The sequence below is a fragment of the Pseudophryne corroboree genome, chromosome 4 (assembly GCF_028390025.1).
Source record: "Pseudophryne corroboree isolate aPseCor3 chromosome 4, aPseCor3.hap2, whole genome shotgun sequence".
Taxonomy (NCBI): Eukaryota; Metazoa; Chordata; class Amphibia; order Anura; family Myobatrachidae; genus Pseudophryne; species Pseudophryne corroboree.
Genome location: NC_086447.1, coordinates 300,481,348 through 300,502,342, shown reverse-complemented (window position 1 = coordinate 300,502,342; position 20,995 = coordinate 300,481,348). Strand labels below are relative to the sequence as shown.

Genomic DNA, 20,995 nt, shown 5'->3' with positions numbered 1-20,995 from the left:
TGGGTTCGCTCACAGGTGGATCCTTGGGCTATACAAATTGTGTCTCAGGGATACAAGCTGGAATTCGAGGTGACGCCCCCTCACCGTTACCTAAAATCGGCCTTACCAACTTCCCCCATGGAAAGGGAGATAGTGTTGGCGGCAATTCACAAACTTTTTCTCCAGCAGGTGGTGGTAGAGGTTCCCCCCATTCAACGGGGAAGGGGCTACTATTCCACTATGTTTGTGGTACCGAAACCGGACGGTTCGGTCAGACCCATTTTAAATTTAAAATCCCTGAACATTTATCTGAAGAAATTCATGGTACGGGACTGTCATTACCAATTCCAGAGAGTTTTTACCAAGGTGATGGCGGAAATGATGGTGCTCCTTCGGAAGCAAGGGGTTACAATTGTCCCATACTTGGACGATCTCCTCATAAAGGCGAGGTCCAGGGAGCAGTTGCTGATCAGCGTAGCACACTCTCAGGAAGTGTTGCGTCAGCACGGCTGGATTCTGAACATTTCAAAGTCGCAGCCGATTCCTGCGACGCGTCTGCCCTTCCTGGGCATGATTCTGGACACAGACCAGAAGAAGGTGTTTCTCCCGGAGGAGAAGGCTCAGGACCTCGTGACTCTGGTCAGAGACCTCCTAAAGCCAAAACAGGTGTCGGTGCATCACTGCACACGAGTCCTGGGAAAGATGGTGGCGTCATACGAAGCCATTCCCTTCGGCAGGTTCCATGCGAGGATCTTTCAGTGGGATCTGCTGGACAAGTGGTCCGGATCACATCTTCAGATGCATCGGATGATCACCCTGTCCCCCAGGGCCAGGGTGTCTCTTCTGTGGTGGCTACAAGGTGCTCACCTCCTCGAGGGCCGCCGATTCGGCATACAGGACTGGGTCCTGGTGACCACGGATGCAAGCCTCCGAGGGTGGAGGGCAGTCACTCAAGGAAGAAACTTCCAAGGGCTGTGGTCAAGTCAGGAGACTTGTCTGCACATAAATATCCTGGAGCTACGGGCCATATACAACGCCCTGAGTCAAGCGGAGCCTCTGCTTCGAGACCAACCAGTGCTGATTCAGTCAGACAACATCACGGCAGTCGCTCATGTAAACCGCCAGGGCGGCACAAGAAGCAGGGTGGCAATGACGGAAGCCACCAGGATTCTTCGTTGGGCGGAGAATCACGTGCAAGCACTGTCAGCAGTGTTCATTCCGGGAGTGGACAACTGGGAAGCAGACTTCCTCAGCAGACACGACCTCCACCCGGGAGAGTGGGGACTTCATCAAGAAGTCTTCACGCAGACTGTAAATCGATGGGAACTGCCACAGGTGGACATGATGGCGCCCCGCCTCAACAAAAAATTAAAGAGGTATTGCGCCAGGTCAAGGGACCCTCAGGCGATAGCTGTGGACGCACTGGTGACACCGTGGGTATTCCAGTCGGTCTATGTGTTTCCTCCTCTTCCTCTCATACCCAGGGTACTGAGAATCGTAAGAAAAAGAGGAGTGAGAACAATACTCATTGTTCCGGATTGGCCAAGAAGGACTTGGTACCCGGAACTGCAAGAAATGCTCACAGAGGACCCATGGCCTCTGCCTCTCAGACAGGACCTGTTGCAACAGGGGCCCTGTCTGTTCCAAGACTTACCGCGGCTGCATTTGACGGCATGGCGGTTGAACGCCGGATCCTAGCAGAAAAGGGCATTCCGGATGCAGTTATTCCTACGCTGATAAAGGCTAGAAAGGACGTGACAGCAAAACATTATCACCGTATATTGGGAAATTATGTTGCTTGGTGTTAGGCCAGGAAGGCCCCTACAGAGGAATTCCAGCTGGGTCGATTCCTGCACTTCCTACAGTCAGGTGTGACTATGGGCCTAAAATTAGGGTCCATAAAGGTCCAGATTTCGGCCCTATCCATTTTCTTTCAAAAAGAACTGGCTTCACTGCCTGAGGTTCAGACGTTTGTTAAGGGAGTGCTGCATATTCAGCCTCCTTTTGTGCCACCAGTGGCACCTTGGGATCTTAACGTGGTCTTGGGTTTCCTGAAATCCCACTGGTTTGAGCCACTTAAGTCTGTGGAGCTAAAGTATCTCACGTGGAAAGTGGTCATGCTGTTGGCCTTAGCCTCAACTAGGCGTGTGTCAGAATTGGCGGCCTTGTCATTTAAAAGCCCCTATCTGGTTTTCCATATGGATAGGGCAGAATTGCGGACTCGTCCGCAGTTTCTGCCAAAGGTGGTGTCATCTTTTCATTTGAACCAACCCATTGTGGTGCCTGCGGCTACGCGTGACTTGGAGGATTCCAAGTTGCTTGATGTAGTCAGGGCTTTGAAGATCTATGTTGCCAGGACGGCTGGAGTCAAGAAAACTGACTCGCTGTTTATCCTGTATGCATCCAACAAGCTGGGTGCTCCTGCTTCAAAGCAAACCATTGCTCGCTGGATCTGTAACACGCTTCAGCAGGCTCATTCTGCGACTGGATTGCCGCATCCAAAATCAGTGAAAGCCCATTCCACAAGGAAGGTGGGCTCTTCTTGGGCGGCTGCCCGAGGGGTCTCGGCATTACAGCTTTGCCGAGCTGCTACTTGGTCGGGTTCAAACACATTTGCAAAATTCTACAAGTTTGATACCCTGGCTGAGGAGGACCTGGTGTTTGCCCATTCGGTGCTGCAGAGTCATCCGCACTCTCCCGCCCATTTGGGAGCTTTGCTATAATCACCATGGTCCTTACAGAGTCCCCAGCATCCACTAGGACGTTAGAGAAAATAAGAATTTACTCACCGGTAATTCTATTTCTCGTAGTCCGTAGTGGATGCTGGGCGCCCGTCCCAAGTGCGGACTTTCTGCAATACATGTATATAGTTATTGCTTAACAAAGGGTTATGGTTATGTAGTATTGGTTGAGTGATGCTCAGTTGTTGTTCATACTGTTAACTGGGTAAGTTTATAACGAGTTGTACGGTGTGATTGGTGTGGCTGGTATGAGTCTTACCCTGGATTCCAAAATCCTTTCCTAGTAATGTCAGCTCTTCCGGGCACAGTTTCCTTAACTGAGGTCTGGAGGAGGGGCATAGAGGGAGGAGCCAGTGCACACCAGATAATAGGATTTTGGTACTTACCAGGTAAATCCTTTTCTTTGAATCCATAGGGGGCACTGGAGTACTCTTGGGATATGGACGGGCGTAGCCGAACAAAGGCACTGAATATTTAAATTTAGGACTCTCCCCCCTCCATATCCCCGAGTACCTCAGTGTACGACGTCAGTGTTTTTTACTGAGCGAACAGGAACTATATATAGAGAGGTTGACAATGGAGAATACCTATAACATAACGGACAACAACAAAGTTGACCTATAACTGTACTGTCAACTAACCGGTTGACCCATAACCGATAGAACTTTATAATTTGAACCAATCGGTGAAAATGTGTTACCATAAGCTCCTATGAGCTTAATACCACCCAAGTAAAACGTGTTCACTAAGCTCCCTTGAGCTTAAAACAACCCAGGTAAAACTGCTCTGGGTGGGCGTCCAGTGCCCCCTATGGATTCAAAGAAAAGGATTTACCTGGTAAGTACCAAAATCCTATTTTCTTTATCATCCACTAGGGGTCACTGGAGTACTCTTGGGACGTACCAAAGCTTCCCTCGTGGGCGGGAGAGCTGTTTGATACTTGTAACAGTAGGCAGCCCAAAGCTAGATGCTGATGGCGCCACCATTCATAACGTGTAAACGTGCACAAACGTGGTGCACATGAAGGCTATGTAGCCGCGTCGTAGACGCTCCACGACCCGCTGGGTCTGACATTCCCACAGAACCTGTGGGATGAGCTATTACTGGCGTAGGCGATTGTAACTTAGCCTTAAAGTAAGCCTGACTTGTAGTCATTATTATTATCCAACTGGATAATGTCTGCTGAGAAACTGGCTAACCCCAGTTGGCAGTATCATAGAGAACAAACAACGTATTCATATCACGTACTGTTGACGTTCGGGACATATATAAACGCGTAATGCGTGTACCACATTCAGAATTCTAGAATGTGCTGTCCACACAGGAACCACTATTGGTATATTGATGTGAAGAATACGAAAGCGGAATTCGTCCGAAGATCTGCTTTGTCATGAGAAAACTCAAATACGGTGGCTTGGAATACAAGGCACCCAAATATGAAAACAACACCCTTGCCGAAGCCAAGGCTAGAAGAAAAATGTTTTCCAAAGTGAGAAACTTAATTCCCATTTGTTGTAAGGGTTCAAAATATGAAAACTGTAAGAAATCTGAACCCAACCTCAAGTCGCCTGGCGCTGTAGGTGGGATGAATAGAGTCTGAACTTTGATGACACCTTGTAGAAAGATGTGTACAGACGCAAATAGAGGCAAACGTCTTTGAAAATAAGGTTACCACACAGATACCTGCACTCTTAGTGCAGATCAACGCAGTTTTCCATCCCACCCCGTTTAACAGAATACGGGTAAGTTGAAGGATGATGTTGGAAACTTCCGAGGTTTACAACCTATGTAAGCACACAAAATTTTGTAATAATGAGCTGCCTTAAGCGGCTTACTAGCTCGTAACATGGTTGGTATAACCGATACTGTAATGCTCTATTTCTTAAGAGGGCGGTCTGAACCCTCACCCCGTCAGCCGCAGCTGCGGTACATAGATAATAGGTACATAGGTAACTATGGGTAAAAGAACGTTCCCTGATGTAACAGGTTGGACGTATTATGAGCGGGCCAAGATCGTGAGCAAGTATTCCTTGGAAAATCGAGAAGCAAACTTCTCCGAAACCCATGAGATACCACCAGTATGACTGTGACAAACTGTCTTATGATCCGTTTTGGCAACGGAGAGAGCAGCGGAAAATGGTGGAGCTAGATACACGATGCTGAATGACCACATGAATGTGAGAGACTCCACCGCCACTGCCCTTGTGATCTGTTTTGTACACATACTGAGCTTTTGTAATTGTGGCGAGATGCCATCATGTATACTTGAGGGTAACCCCCTTCTGTGGACTCACATATGAAACACCTCTGGATTTAATGTCCAGTTTTCAGGATCCAAATCCTGACGGGTGAGATCATCTGTCTAACAGAAGTCCACTCACGGAATGATCTCTTGACATTTCCACATAATGGTGTTCTGAGCCATTGAGGATTTGAGTTACCTGCCGCATTGCCATTCGGCTTCTTGGTTCTCCCTGGTTGTTGTGTATGCAACTGCCGTTGCCTTGTCTGACTGCTTAAGCCCAGCGTGAGCCAGGCATCAAAAAATTACCTGAAACTCATGGTTGTTCCTCTCCATGGAAATCTTTAGTAAAAGGCGAAAGATTTATTCGTTCTGAAGAGAAACCAGAGTATATCCCTGGTGAGACTGAAAGCGAATCATGTATTGCATTGTAAAATGCACGGAGTTCTAGGACATTTATCGACAGCAATCTGTCGTGTTTTAGAACCTTTGTCGCTGATTTTAACTACAAATCCTGACTCTCTGCGACTCTCGTCCAGAGTATATGCACCCTTGTCCCTCTGTGGGAAACGCGAGTGAAGGGTGACGAACTAAATTGAAAACACATCTTTATTCTTAATAGGTGAATACACCAATGTACCGCAAGTGTGCGTGTTTTGCACTAATTACTAGATGTACATTTGTTCTTGCTGGTGTAGTAGGTAAAAGTCTTTGATTTACCGTATTTATAATCTTACCTAGGAATTGACATCGTTTAGACGGAATTAGATGCGATCGTTTTCGAACTTGATCTGCTACCGCAGTATACCTTAGTAGCGCAAGTTAGAGGAACTTTGTTGAGACAGAGTTCTTATGAGCAGATCATCTAAGATAGAGAAACTCTGTTGAGACAGAGTTCTTATGTGAGATGAGCTATCATCCCAACATCACTTTGGTAAATACCCGAAGCGATAAGCAACGGTAGATCTGAAATGGTTAATGGTTGTGGCGATTTGCAAACGCTAGAACCTGTGATGAACAAACCGGAATGGGTAAATACGCATTGTGAAGATCAAATGCAATTATGCAATTTTGTGGCTCCAATAAGCAAATACTAACCGCAGAAAATCCATTTTCCAACTGTAGTAAGTGACTTGCTGATTGATATTGCGACGGAGCTGTTTGGTTTTGCTCAAACAGAGGGGAATGAGTAACTCTGACTCTGTTGGAGTACTACTGCCTGGTTTATAAACCAGCAAAGACTAAATGGCAACCTGCCAAACCGTTCCACAGAGGCAGTTTTGTCCTTTAATCTGTAATTAGCTGAGACATGCATGAGTTGAAGTCTGGAAATCTCGCAAATGTAACATGTAAAGACGCGCTTCCACAATTGGAAAAGAGGTCAAGAAACCACTGGCTTGCTGACTGTAGCGTCCTGTCATTACAAGGCGTGACTGTTTTATACCACCGCTTATAAAGGGATAAAACGCCGTTACAAGTATTTGCGTCTTGATATCTGAATATCAAATTTAGGAGCAAACGAGCTCTGGCCTTGTCGCGCTTAAGTAGCGACGATGAAAGTAACCGGCGTTAGCAGAAGCTTTACAGATATACTGTGCAGCTTGTTTTAACAGTGATCGTCATTGTTTCATACATAGATTATAGTAACCCAAATGTATCCTGGGTTTTTATAAAGTTTGACAGAAAACGCCTTTACCAATAGCGGATTGCGTCATTTTGGAACCGATTATATATGTTGTCAAAAACCCCGCACTATCTGAGTGCTGGACTAATGTACCCTTCTCACTCGTAGCTATCGGTGTGAGATTTGACATAAAATCGTGCATTAAATTATAAGACCAGTGAAATAAACACTCTGGTACCCAAAGGGAATGTGGCCGTTTGGAAAGACTGTCTTTTGTTAGAGCTGGCGGAGTCCCTTCCGAGACTCCGATGTTACCGCTCTTTTAATTTGAATTGCCAACGTAGGATTTTTAAATTTATTTTTAGTCTGCGCTAGAGCCTTACTCGCTATGTAGACAGACACCCCAATAGGCAACAGACAGACACTTGGCCGACTTATTGACCTTATTATGCGTCATATATATATATGTTATTGCTGAACAGCATATTTATATTAAACTCACGGTTGTTTCTCTCTACTGAAACTTTAGTAAAAAACCGAAAGATTTATTCGATGTGAAGAGAAACCAGAGTATTCTTTATGTGACAAACAGTTCACATGGGCATATGAAACCCGAACCAAATTCCTACTAACTCCCCTGCGCCTCTGGTGGCTTAGAGATATAGGGCAGGAATGTTCTAGAATTATGTAGAAATACAGATTACATGGCTAACTTATGTGAAACCTGAAGCAAAAAATTCCCACTAACACCCCTGCGCCTCCTTGTGGAGTAGAGGTGTATGGCCGGAAAGTTCTGGAATTATAAGCTGGAAAAACAGCAATGATTAAAATGGCCGTCATGCCATGCTTTCACAGAAAATTACAGTACAGGTTACCTGCTGCAGTGTTAATATAGGCTTAATAGCCTATTATACAGTTAATATAGGCTTAATAGCCTATTATACAGTCTAGGATACAGTAAAATACATTTAGTTATCCTTCCATTAATATGAACACTGCCTGCTGTGAATTTTGTATTATATTGCAGCCTTAACAGAAAATACCAGGCAACATGTTAAAAATGCAATAGGTTATGACACTGATAGCCTATCCTTTACTGTTTAAAAAACTGAACAGCCTATTTCTTAACCCATGCAGCCTTGCTATATGGTGCTGCTGCTATGGGCCTTACTCCCCCTCACCCCCCCTGCAGCTGCGCTGCTTGTGAGGTAGTCTCCCCCATGTTACCTGCCGCGGACGGGAGCGGGTGCAGGGAGAGCAGGGGAGCGCTGTCTAGCGCCGGGGAGCCGTCCGGAAGAGCGGTGGCGCTTCATACAGCAGTGGCCGGGCATCAGCGGCGTGCGGTGTCCTCACTGGAAGAGCGGCCGGCGTCTGTGAGTGACGTGCGGCCGCTCTGTTAGAAACCGGATACGTAGTCTCGGCGGCGCCTCTCGTACAGCGGTGCCGGGTAATCAGCGCTGGGAGAGCGGCCGGCGTCTCTGAGTGACGTGCGGCCGGTCTGCGCTGTTTCTAGCGTAGTTCAGCGGGACACTTTCAGCGGCGGCTTCAGCGGCGGGCAACAGTAAAATTACACTTTCCCACACAGCAGGGCGGCAGCGTGAGCTGACCGCCCTGACACCCCACCATACCTTGTGCCGCACTTCCTGCAAGCTCCGTCCAGCTTGTGACGGGGCTTTCATCCTGGCTGTGACGGGGCTTCTCTCTGTAAGCTCCGTCCAGCTTCTCATCCTGGCTGTGACGGGGCTTCTCTCTGTAAGCTCCGTCCAGCTTTCTGTGTCAGATCATCATCTTGGCTGTGACGGGGCTTCTTCCTGTAAGCTCCGTCCAGCTCTTTGCTTATTCCTGGCTGTGACGGGGCTTCTTCTGTAAGCTCCGTCCAGCTTGCAGGAGACAGTGGCTGCCTGTGGCTGTGAGGGTGCTCTTTGTGAGGACCGACACGCCATGCGCTGCCTTGCAGCGCCTGTGGCTGTGAGGGTGCTCTTTGTGAGGACCGACACGCCATACGCTGCCTTGCAGCGGCACCATCCCGGACCCATGTTTTTCAAGAAACTGGGGAAGGGAAGTGTAAAAATAAAAAGTAAAATGAAAAATAAAATCTCAAATGTGGGCTCTTCCCACAAGCCGATGTTCGTGCTGTGAGCACCGAAAAAACACTGACGTCGTACACTGAGGTACTCGGGGATATGGAGGGGGGAGAGTCCTAAATTTAAATATTCAGTGCCTTTGTTCGGCTACGCCCGTCCATATCCCAAGAGTACTCCAGTGACCCCTAGTGGATGATAAAGAAAGTACTAAATCTTTCTTTAGAGTGCCCAGTCTCCTGCGGAGCCCGTCTATTCCCCATGGTCCTTACGGAGTCCCCAGCATCCACTACGGACTACGAGAAATAGAATTACTGGTGAGTAAATTCTTATTTTTGTTATCCTATATATAGCATACATCTAGCTATTGGATAACTACATATTCCTGCCCATCCATCTTCTCTCACTGCTCTCAGCTGCAATACAGAGATCAGCTCTCTCCAAGCCGTGGTCATATAAAACATTGAGTGTTGTGAATGCATTGATTGCTCATGGAAGAGACAAGTGGGAGTGTAAGGAGAGCCCTGTCAGATACACATGCAGCATATAAACTCTGTAACAGGTGCAGTGTCAGGTACATGGGCACTACTTACTGCAGTTAGGGGAGTTGAATGAGTGAAAGCTGATATCTGACTGGCTACCATGGGCACAATATTGTCAGTTCACTGTACTATTAGCTAAGCCCCATGTGAAAGGTGAAGGTCAGTATGGATGGTGTAATAGTTTGCATTATTGTCTCACACCACTGAGGTCATGGTTTCGATTCCCACCATGGCCCTAACTGTGTTCAGTATATTCTCCCTGTGCTTGCGTGGGTTTCCTACAGGTACTCTGGTTTCGTCCCACAAACCAAAAATATACTGGTAATTGTCACCTGACAAAAAAAATAGGATTTTGGTACCTATCGGTAAATCCTCTTCTCCTAGTCCATAGAGGATGCTGGGGACTCCAAAAGGACCATGGGGTATAGACGGGATCCACAGGAGCTTGGGCACACTGAAAAGACTTAAACTGGGTGTGAACTGGCTCCTCCCTCTATGCCCCTCCTCCAGACTTCAGTTATAGGAACTGTGCCCAGGAGAGACGGACATTTCGAGGAAAGGATTTTTGTTTAAACTAAGGGCGAGAGACATACCAGCTCACACCACAAACATACCGTACAACCGGAGTAACAGTAAACCAGATAACAGTATGAATTAACAACAGCAACAAGCTGAAAACGATAAATACACCACCGTGTATAAACTAATTTAACCAGCAAGAAAACACTGCAAGTAACAGTCCGCACTGGGATGGGCGCCCAGCATCCTCTACGGACTAGGAGAAAAGGATTTACCAGTAGGTACCAAAATCCTATTTTCTCATACGTCCTAGAGGATGCTGGGGACTCCAAAAGGACCATGGGGTTTATACCAAAGCTCCAGACCGGGCGAGAGAGTGCGGACGACTCAGCAGCACCGACTGAGCAAACACAAGGTCCTCATCAGCCAGGGTATCAAACTTATAGAACTTAGCAAAAGTGTTTGAACCCGACCAAGTAGCTGCTCGGCAAAGCTGTAAAGCCGAGACGCCTCGGGCAGCCGCCCAAGATGAGCCCACTTACCTGGTAGAATGGGCTTTTACTGACTTCGGCACTGGTAGCCTGGCCGAAGAATGATCCTGCTGAATCGTACTACAAATCCAGCGTGCAATAGTCTGTTTTGAAGCAGGATGACCAATCTTGTTAGAAGCATACAGGACAAACAGCGCCTCAGTTTTCCTGGCAACAGCCGTTCTGGTGACGTAGATCTTCAAAGCTCTCACAACATCCAGAGACTTTGGAACCACCACAGCATCCGTAGCCACCGGCACCATAATAGGCTGGTTAATATGAAATGAAGAAACCACCTTCGGCAGAAATTGTTGACGAGTACTCAATTCCGCCCTATCCGAATGAAAAATCAAGTACGGGCTCTTATGAGATAAGGCCGCCAACTCTGACACTCGCCTGGCAGACGCCAGCGCCAACAGCATGACTAACTTCCAAGTGAGAAATTTCAACTCAACCTTACGCAAAGGTTCAAACCAGGAAGACATAAGAAACTGTAAGACCACATCAAGATCCCATGGAGCTACCGAAGGCACGAACGAAGGATTGATATGCATTACTCCTTTCACAAAAGTCTGCACCTCTGGGAGGACAGCTAATTCTTTTTGAAAGAAAATAGACAAAGCCGAAATCTGTACTTTGATGGAGCCTAATTTCAGGCCTGCATCTACACCTGCCTGCAAAAAATAAGAATTTACTTACCGATAATTCTATTTCTCGGAGTCCGTAGTGGATGCTGGGGTTCCTGAAAGGACCATGGGGAATAGCGGCTCCGCAGGAGACAGGGCACAAAAAGTAAAGCTTTAGGATCAGGTGGTGTGCACTGGCTCCTCCCCCTATGACCCCCCTCCAAGCCAGTTAGACACTGTGCCCGGACGAGCGTACATAATAAGGAAGGATTTTGAATCCCGGGTAAGACTCATACCAGCCACACCAATCACACTGTACAACCTGTGATCTGAACCCAGTTAACAGTATGATAACAGCGGAGCCTCTGAAAAGATGGCTCACAACAATAATAACCCGATTTTTGTAACTATGTACAAGTATTGCAGATAATCCGCACTTGGGATGGGCGCCCAGCATCCACTACGGACTCCGAGAAATAGAATTATCGGTAAGTAAATTCTTATTTTCTCTATCGTCCTAGTGGATGCTGGGGTTCCTGAAAGGACCATGGGGATAATACCAAAGCTCCCAAACGGGCGGGAGAGTGCGGATGACTCTGCAGCACCGAATGAGAGAACTCCAGGTCCTCCTTAGTCAGGGTATCAAATTTGTAGGATTTTACAAACGTGTTTGCCCCTGACTAAATAACCGCTCGGCAAAGTTGTAAAAGCCGAGACCCCTCGGGCAGCCGCCCAAGATGAGCCCACCTTCCTTGTGGAATGGGCATTTACATATTTTGGCTGTGGCAGGCCTGCCACAGAATGTGCAAGCTGAATTGTATTACACATCCAACTAGCAATAGTCTGCTTAGAAGCAAAAGCACCCAGTTTGTTGGGTGCATACAGGATAACAGCAAGTCAGTTTTCCTGACTCCAGCCGTCCTGGAACATATTTTCAGGGCCCTGACAACATCTAGCAACTTGGAGTCCTCCAAGTCCCTAGTAGGTGCAAGGCACCACAATAAGCTGGTTCAGGTGAAACACTGACACCACCTTAGGGAGAGAACTGGGGACGAGTCCGCAGCTCTGCCCTGTCAGAATGGACAAACAGATATGGGCTTTTTTGAGAAAAAACCACCAATTTGACACTCGCCTGGTCCAGGCCAGGGCCAAGATCATGGTCACTTTTCATGTGAGATGCTTCAAATCCACAGATTTGACTGGTTTTAAACCAATGTGATTTGAGGAATCCCAGAACTACGTTGAGATCCCACAGTGCCACTGGAGGCACAAAAGGGGGTTGTATATGCAATACTCCCTTGACAAACTTCTGGACTTCAGGAACTGAAGCCAATTCTTTCTGGAAGAAAATCGACAGGGCCGAAATTTGAACCTTAATGGACCCCAATTTGAGGCCCATAGACACTCCTGTTTGCAGGAAATGCAGGAAACGACAGAGTTGAAATTTCTTTGTGGGGCCTTCCTGGCCTCACACCACGCAACATATTTTCGCCACATGTGGTGATAATGTTGTGCGGTCACCTCCTTTCTGGCTTTGACCAGGGTAGGAATGACCTCTTCCGGAATGCCTTTTTCCCTTAGGATCCGGCGTTCCACCGCCATGCCGACAAACGCAGCTGCGGTAAGTCTTGGAACAGACATGGTACTTGCTGAAGCAAGTCCCTTCTTAGCGGCAGAGGCCATAAAACCTCTGTAAGCATCTCTTGAAGTTCCGGGTACCAAGTCCTTCTTGGCCAATCCGGAGCCATGAGTATAGTTCTTACTCCTCTACGTCTTATAATTCTCAGCACCTTAGGTATGAGAAGCAGAGGAGGGAACACGTACACCGACTGGTACACCCACGGTGTTACCAGAACGTCCACAGCTATTGCCTGAGGGTCTCTTGACCTGGCGCAATACCTGTCCCGTTTTTTGTTCAGACGGGACGCCATCATGTCCACCTTTGGTATTTCCCAACGGTTTACAATCATGTGGAAAAAAACTTCCCGATGAAGTTTCCACTCTCCCGGGTGGAGGTCGTGCCTGCTGAGGAAGTCTGCTTCCCAGTTTCCATTCCCGGGATGAAACACTGCTGACAGTGCTATCACATGATTTTCCGCCCAGCGAAAAGTCCTTGCAGTTTTTGCCATTGCCCTCCTGCTTCTTGTGTCGCCCTGTCTGTTTACGTGGGCGACTGCCGTGATGTTTTTCCCACTGGATCAATACCGGCTGACCTTGAAGCAGAGGTCTTGCTAAGCTTAGAGCATTATAAATTTACCCTTAGCTCCAGTATATTTATGTGGAGAAAAGTCTCCAGACTTGATCACACTCCCTGGAAATTTTTTCCTTGTGTGACTGCTCCCCAGCCTCTCGGGCTGGGCTCCGTGGTCACCAGCATCCAATCCTGAATGCCAAATCTGCGGCCCTCTAGAAGATGAGCACTCTATAACCACCACAGGAGAGACACCCTTGTCCTTGGATATAGGGTTATCCGCTGATGCATCTGAAGATGCGATCCGGACCATTTGTCCAGCAGATCCCACTGAAAAGTTCTTGCGTGAAATCTGCCGAATGGAATTGCTTCGTAGGAAGCCACCATTTTTACCAGGACCCTTGTGCAATGATGCACTGTTTTTAGGAGGTTCCTGACTAGCTCGGATAACTCCCTGGCTTTCTCATCCGGGAGAAACACCTTTTTCTGGACTGTGTCCAGAATCATCCCTAGGCACAGCAGACGTGTCGTCGGGATCAGCTGCGATTTTGGAATATTTAGAATCCACCCGTGCTGTTGTAGCAGTATCCGAGATAGTGCTACTCCGACCTCCAACTGTTCCCTGGACTATGCCCTTATCAGGAGATCGTCCAAGTAAGGGATAATTTAGACGCCTTTTCTTCGAAGAAGAATCATCATTTCGGCCATTACCTTGGTAAAGACCCGGGGTGCCGTGGACAATCCAAACGGCAGCGTCTAAAACTGATAGTGACAGTTCTGCACCACGAACCTGAGGTACCCTTAGTGAGAAGGGCAAATTTGGGACATAGAGGTAAGCCTCCCTGATGTCCCCGGACACTATATAGTCCCCTTCTTCCTGGTTCGTTATCACTGCTCTGAGTGACTCCATCTTGATTTGAACCTTTGTAAGTGTTCAAAAATTTTTTTTTTTTTTTTTTTTTTTTTAGAATAAGTCTCACCTAGCCTTCTGGCTTCAGTACCACAATATAGTGTGGAATAATACCCCTTTTCTTGTAGTAGGAGGGGTAATTTAATTATCACCTGCTGGGAATACAGCTTGTGAATTTTTTCCCATACTGCCTCCTTGTCGGAGGGAGACCTTGGTAAAGCAGACTTCAGGAGCCTGCGAAGAGGAAACGTCTCTACATTCCAATCTGTACCCCTGGGATACTACTTGTAGGATCCAGGGGTCCTGTACGGTCTCAGCGCCATGCTGAGAACTTGTCAGAAGCGGTGGAACGCTTCTGTTCCTGGGAATGGGCTGCCTGCTGCAGTCTTCTTCCCTTTCCTCTATCCCTGGGCAGATATGATCTTATAGGGACGAAAGGACTGAGGCTGAAAAGACGGTGTCTTTTTCTGCAGAGATGTGACTTAGGGTAAAAACGGTGGATTTTCCAGCAGTTGCCGTGGCCACCAGGTCCGATGGACCGACCCCAAAAAACTCCTCTTCCTTTATACGGCAATACACCTTTTTGCCGTTTGGAATCTGCATCACCTGACCACTGTCGTGTCCATAACATCTTCTGGCAGATATGGACATCGCATTTACTCTTGATGCCAGAGTGCAAATATCCCTCTGTGCATCTCGCATATATAGAAATGCATCCTTTAAATGCTCTATAGTCAATAAAATACTGTCCCTGTCAAGGGTATCAATATTTTTAGTCAGGGAATCCGACCAAGCCACCCCAGCTCTGCACATCCAGGCTGAGGCGATCGCTGGTCGCAGTATAACACCAGTATGTGTGTATATACTTTTTATGATATTTTCCAGCCTCCTGTCAGCTGGTCCTTGAGGACGGCCCTATCTATAGACGGTACCGCCACTTGTTTTGATAAGCGTGTGAGCGCCTTATCCACCCTAAGGGGTGTTTCCCAACGCGCCCTAACTTCTGGCGGGAAAGGGTATACCGCCCATAATTTTCTATCGGGGGGAACCCACGCATCATCACACACTTTATTTAATTTATCTGATTCAGGAAAAACTACTGTAGTTTTTTCACATCCCACATAATACCCTCTTTTGTGGTACTTGTAGTATCAGAAATATGTAACACCTCCTTCATTGCCTTTAACGTGTGGCCCTAATAAGGAATACGTTTGTTTATTCACAGTCGACACTGGATTCAGTGTCCCTGTCTGTGTCTGTGTCGACCGACTAAAGTAAACGGGCGTTTTAAAACCCCTGACGGTGTTTTTGAGACGTCTGGACCGGTACTAATTGTTTGTCGGCCGTCTCATGTCGTCAACCGACCTTGCAGCGTGTTGACATTATCACGTAATTCCCTAAATAAGCCATCCATTCCGGTGTCGACTCCCTAGAGAGTGACATCACCATTACAGGCAATTTGCTCCGCCTCCTCACCAACATCGTCCTCATACATGTCGACACACACGTACCGACACACAGCACACACACAGGGAATGCTCTGATAGAGGACAGGACCCACTAGCCCTTTGGAGAGACAGAGGGAGAGTTTGCCAGCACACACCAAAAACGCTATAATTATATAGGGACAACCTTATATAAGTGTTTTCCCTTATAGCATCTTTTTTATATATTTCTAACGCCAAATTAGTGCCCCCCCTCTCTGTTTTAACCCTGTTTCTGTAGTGCAGTGCAGGGGAGAGCCTGGGAGCCTTCCCTCCAGCCTTTCTGTGAGGGAAAATGGCGCTGTGTGCTGAGGAGATAGGCCCCGCCCCTTTTTCGGCGGCCTCGTCTCCCGCTTTTAACGGATTCTGGCAGGGGTTAAATACCTCCATATAGCCTCCGGAGGCTATATGTGAGGTATTTTTAGCCAAAATAGGTTTTCATTTGCCTCCCAGGGCGCCCCCCTCCCAGCGCCCTGCACCCTCAGTGACTGCCGTGTGAAGTGTGCTGAGAGGAAAATGGCGCACAGCTGCAGTGCTGTGCGCTACCTTTAGAAGACTGAGGAGTCTTCTGCCGCCGATTCTGGACCTCTTCTTACTTCAGCATCTGCAAGGGGGCCGGCGGCAAGGCTCCGGTGACCATCCAGGCTGTACCTGTGATCGTCCCTCTGGAGCTGATGTCCAGTAGCCAAGAAGCCAATCCATCCTGCACACAGGTGAGTTCACTTCTTCTCCCCTAAGTCCCTCGTTGCAGTGATCCTGTTGCCAGCAGGACTCACTGTAAAATAAAAAACCTAAGCTAAACTTTTCTAAGCAGCTCTTTAGGAGAGCCACCTAGATTGCACCCTTCTCGGCCGGGCACAAAAATCTAACTGGCTTGGAGGGGGGTCATAGGGGGAGGAGCCAGTGCACACCACCTGATCCTAAAGCTTTACTTTTTGTGCCCTGTCTCCTGCGGAGCCGCTATTCCCCATGGTCCTTTCAGGAACCCCAGCATCCACTAGGACGATAGAGAAAGTGGAGAAAGCGACCCATGTGAAAATCTTCCGCAGGAGCCATTTTAGACTCACACCAGGAAACATACTTTCTCCAAATACAGTGATAATGTTTCGCCGTAACCTCCTTCCTAGCCTTAAGGAGAGTGGGAATGACCTCCCCGGGAATACCTTTATGAGCTAAGATCTGGCGCTCAACTTCCATGCCGTCAAACGCAGCTGCGGTAAGTCTGGAAACACCCATGGACCCTGCAACAACAGGTCCTCTCTTTGAGGAAGCGGCCAAGGCTCTTCCACCAGTAATTCCTGAAGATCCGGGTACCAGGCCCTTCTTGGCCAATCTGGAACGACGAGAATCGCCTGAACCCGTGCTCGTCGAATGATCCCCAGTACCTTTGGAATGAGAGGAAGTGGAGGGAACACATACACCGACTGGAACACCCACAGAGACACCAGGGCATCCACTGCACTGGCTTGGGGGTCCCTTGACCTGAAACAATACCTCGGGAGCTTCTTGTTGAGATGAGACGCCATCATGTCGATCAACGGAATTCCCCAACGCTTTGTCACCTCTGCAAATACCTCTTGTTGAAAGAGCCCACTCTCCCGGATGGAGATCGTGTCTGCTGAGGAAATCTGCTTCCCAGTTGTCCACTCCCGGTAGGAAGACCGCTGACAGGGTGCTCACGTGTTGTTCCGCCCAGCAAAGGATTCTTGTGGCCTCCGCCATTGCCGCTCTACTCCTTGTTCCGCCTTGACGGTTTATATGTGCCACCGCTGTGATGTTGTCTGACTGTACCAGGACAGGTCGACCCTGAAGAAGGCGTCTTGCTTGTTGCAGGCCATTGTAAATGGCTCTTAACTCGAGAACATTTATGTGGAGACAAGCTTCCTGGAGCGACCATTTCCCCTGGAAGTTTCTTCCTTGGGTGACTGCGCCCCACCCCCGGAGACTTGCATCTGTTGTCAGAAGTACCCAATCCTGGATACCGAACCGGCATCCCCCTAGGAGGTGAGAACTTTGTAGCCACCACAGGAGAGAAATTCTGGCTCTGGGAGATAGACTTATCTTCCGGTGCATGTGCAGGTGAGACCTGGACCATTTGCTCAGCAAGTCCCACTGAAACACCCTGGCATATAACCTGCCGAACGGAATTGCTTCGTACGCCGCAACCATCTTCCCCAGAACCCGAGTACAGTGATGGATTGACACACTCGTTGGCCTCAGAAGTTCCCTGACCATCGTCTGCAGTTCCAGAGCTTTTTCTTCAGGAAGAAATACTCTCCGTAATTCCGTGTCCAGAATCATGCCCAGAAAAGGCAGCCGAGTGGTCGGAATCAACTGAGATTTTGGCAAATTGAGCACCCAACCGTGCTGTCACAGAACAGACAGCGACAAATTTACACTTCTCAGTAACCATTCCCTGGACCTCACCTTTATCAGGAGATCGTCCAAGTACGGGATAATTGTAACCCCTTGCTTGCGAAGGAGAACCATCATTTCTGCCATGACCTTGGTGAAAATCCTCGGGGCCGTGGAAAGCCCAAACGGCAACGTCTGAAATTGGTAATGAGAATCCTGTATCGCAAACCTGAGGAAGGCCTGATGCGAAGGATATATCGGGACGTGTAAGTAGGCATCCTTTATATCGACTGACGCCATAAAATCCCCCCCTTCCAGGCTGGCAATCACCGCTCGAAGAGATTCCATCTTGAACTTGAAAACTTTCAAGTATGGATTGAGGGATTTTAGATTCAGAATCGGTCTGACCGAACCGTCCGGTTTCGGCACAACAAAGAGGCTCGAGTAGAACCCCTCCCCCCCGTTGGGACGGGGGAACGGGAACAATGACCCTCTGTTGACACAATTTTTGTATCGCTGCCAGCACCACCTCCCTTTCCGGAAGAAACACTGGTAAGGCCGAAATGAAAAACCGGTGAGGGGGCACCTCCCGAAACTCCAGCTTGTATCCCTGAGACACAATCTCTAGGACCCAAGGATCCAGGTCTGATTGAATCCAGACCTGACTGGAGATTCGCAGACAGCCCCCCACCGGTCCGGACTCCCCCAGGGAAGCCCCAGCGTCATGCGGTGGACTTGGTAGAGGCAGGGAAGGACTTTTGGTCCTGGGCGCCTGACACGGCAGGCGACTTCCTTCCCCTTCCTCTACCCTTTGAGGCGAGGAAGGACGAACCTTTTCCACGCCTGTATTTATTGGGACGAAAGGACTGCATCTGCTGATGTGGTGCCTTTTTCTGTTGTGTGGAAACATAGGGAAGAAAAGAGGACTTACCCGCAGTCGCGGTAGAGACCAGGTCAGCCAAGCCGTCCCCAAACAAGATAGTACCTTTGAAGGGTAAAGCTTCCATAGCCCTCTTGGAGTCGGCATCAGCATTCCATTGATGTATCCACAACGCCCTCCTGGCCGATATTGACATGGCATTGGTTCTTGATCTCAAGAGACAAACATCCCTCGCCGCATCTCATACTCACCCGACTTCTTTCTTCTGGCTTCAGTGAGGGGGGTGACGGCATGACTCCGGGAACAAGCAGCTAGGCGCACCAAGTGATCGAACCCTCTGGAGCTAATGGTGTCCAGTAGCCGAGAAGCAGAGCCTTTAAACTAAGAAGAAGTAGGTCCTGCTTCTCTCCCCTCACTCCCACGCTGCAGGGAGCCTGTAGTCAGCAGGTCTCCCTGAAAATAAGAAACCTAACAAAAGTCTTTTCAAGAGAAACTCAGGAGAGCTCCCCTAGTGAGTGTCCAGTCAGTCCTGGGCACAAAGTCTAACTGAGGTCTGGAGGAGAGGCATAGAGGGAGGAGCCAGTTTAAGTCTTTTCAGTGTGCCCAAGCTCCTGCGGATCCCGTCTATACCCCATGTCCTTTTGGAGTCCCAGCATCCTCTAGGACGTAAGAGAAATCTAAAAAATAAACCCTAGTGTGTAAATGTGCATGTACATTGGCAGATTAGATGGGCCAAGTGATTCTTATCTGCTGTCAAATGATATGTTTCTATGTAATTTCTAACAAATGACTGATGTTTTGACATGACAATTTACTGACAAGTTCTGTGCCCTTCCTGCAAAGAACACATGTGGGAAGAAAAGAATATTTCTTCACAGAAATATATGTATGTAATAAAAAATGAAGTATCACCAGTCACCACTGCACAGAAAAACCCTTTGTCAAACAATACCTCAGCATACCTGAAGTCTGCAGCTGTACTGTGTTGCTGCTATTAGATCAGACATTTGAAAGCATGTGTCGGAACCACTGTAAACTAATTCTGGGGTGTCCTCTTCTTTTGCCCATTGTAGTCTGTATCCTGAGATGTCTGCACCATTGCTCTCAGGACTCTACAAAGGAAAATAAAAAGATGAAATCTCAGTTAATAGAAAAGAAGTGAGTGTGGAAGAGTTAAACAGACTTGAATAGAGCACTGATAATACAACCGACAGCACAAGTGCCTGTTACATTACAAGCTTCCATTTCTTCCTTCTGACACTATATAACTGAACTCACAATAACTAAACAATACCTAGTGCAAACAATTAGCCAATACTATGCTGTATATGACAGCGACACTTAGCATGATCTATAGGAGAAAGCATTCACATTCCACTTGTCATTTCAGGCTTAAGTTAATCACAGAAAAGACAGTGGCAACAGTTCTACAAGGTACCTCAGGATTTTTAAGACAGAAAGGGGTCTATTTATGAAGCAGTGAAAAGAGTGGTGAAGTGAGCCTGTGGAGAAGTTGCCCATGACAACCAATCACCTGCTCCATACAATTGTATAGTATGCAAATTATAAATGTTACTTCAATGCTGATTGGTTGCCATGGGCAACTTCTCCACTGGTTCACTTCTCCACACTTTTCACTGCTTCATGAATAGACCCCTAAGTTAGAAAAAATAAATTACAACATTGGGTAATTAGTGAACTGGAAAATGGCAGCTATCAGGTCAAGGGCCTAATTCAGCATGAGTCGTAAGGGGGGTACACACAGAGAGATCCGTGTTTAAAATCTAAGCAATCTGACTAGATTGCTTAGATTTTAAGCACGGATCTGTTGTATGTACGCCCCCCAGCGATAGCGGTGTGTGGCCCCGCGCGTCGCTATCGCTGGTGTTAGATTGGCCTGCATGCAGGCTCAATCTAGCGGGTCGCTCACTTCAGCGCTGTGTGAAGTGAGTGCCCCCCCGTCGTCGTCCCCTCGCTCAGCACACATCGCTCTGTGCTGAGTGGGGGAAGAGATGTGTTCTGAGCGGTCTGTGTTAAAATTGCTCAGCACACATCTCTCCCATCAGCACTGGCCTGTAATTGTGCGACTATTCGTTCTGTAAGCATAGCCGTTACATATATATATAATGTATGTATGTATGTATGTATGTATGTATATATATATATATATATATATATATATACACACACACATCAGTACAAAAAAAGATGTACAGGTGCGCTGGTGATGAATTTTTCTCTCAAGCAGAGGAGAAAGTTAGAAACCACAGGAAAACCTCTGGGTTAGGCAC

At 47.8% G+C, this 20,995-nt stretch overlaps 1 protein-coding gene, 1 non-coding gene and 1 pseudogene across 4 annotated transcripts in view; all 3 read right to left on the bottom strand.

Annotated features, from left to right (window-relative positions):
* FNDC3B (fibronectin type III domain containing 3B) overlaps positions 1–20,995 on the bottom strand; it is a 617,129-nt gene that overhangs the window by 110,559 nt on the left and 485,575 nt on the right. For all 3 annotated transcript variants that reach the window (XM_063916263.1, XM_063916264.1, XM_063916265.1), the window contains exon 21: positions 19,667–19,816. In XM_063916263.1, the coding sequence (XP_063772333.1) occupies positions 19,667–19,816 (150 nt within the window). The remainder of the gene's footprint in view (positions 1–19,666; positions 19,817–20,995) is intronic.
* Positions 5,240–5,354, bottom strand: LOC134913379 (U5 spliceosomal RNA). The gene has a single exon (XR_010177146.1). It is a non-coding gene; the product is annotated as a U5 spliceosomal RNA (small nuclear RNA).
* LOC134913576 (U5 spliceosomal RNA) lies at positions 7,053–7,160 on the bottom strand (annotated as a pseudogene).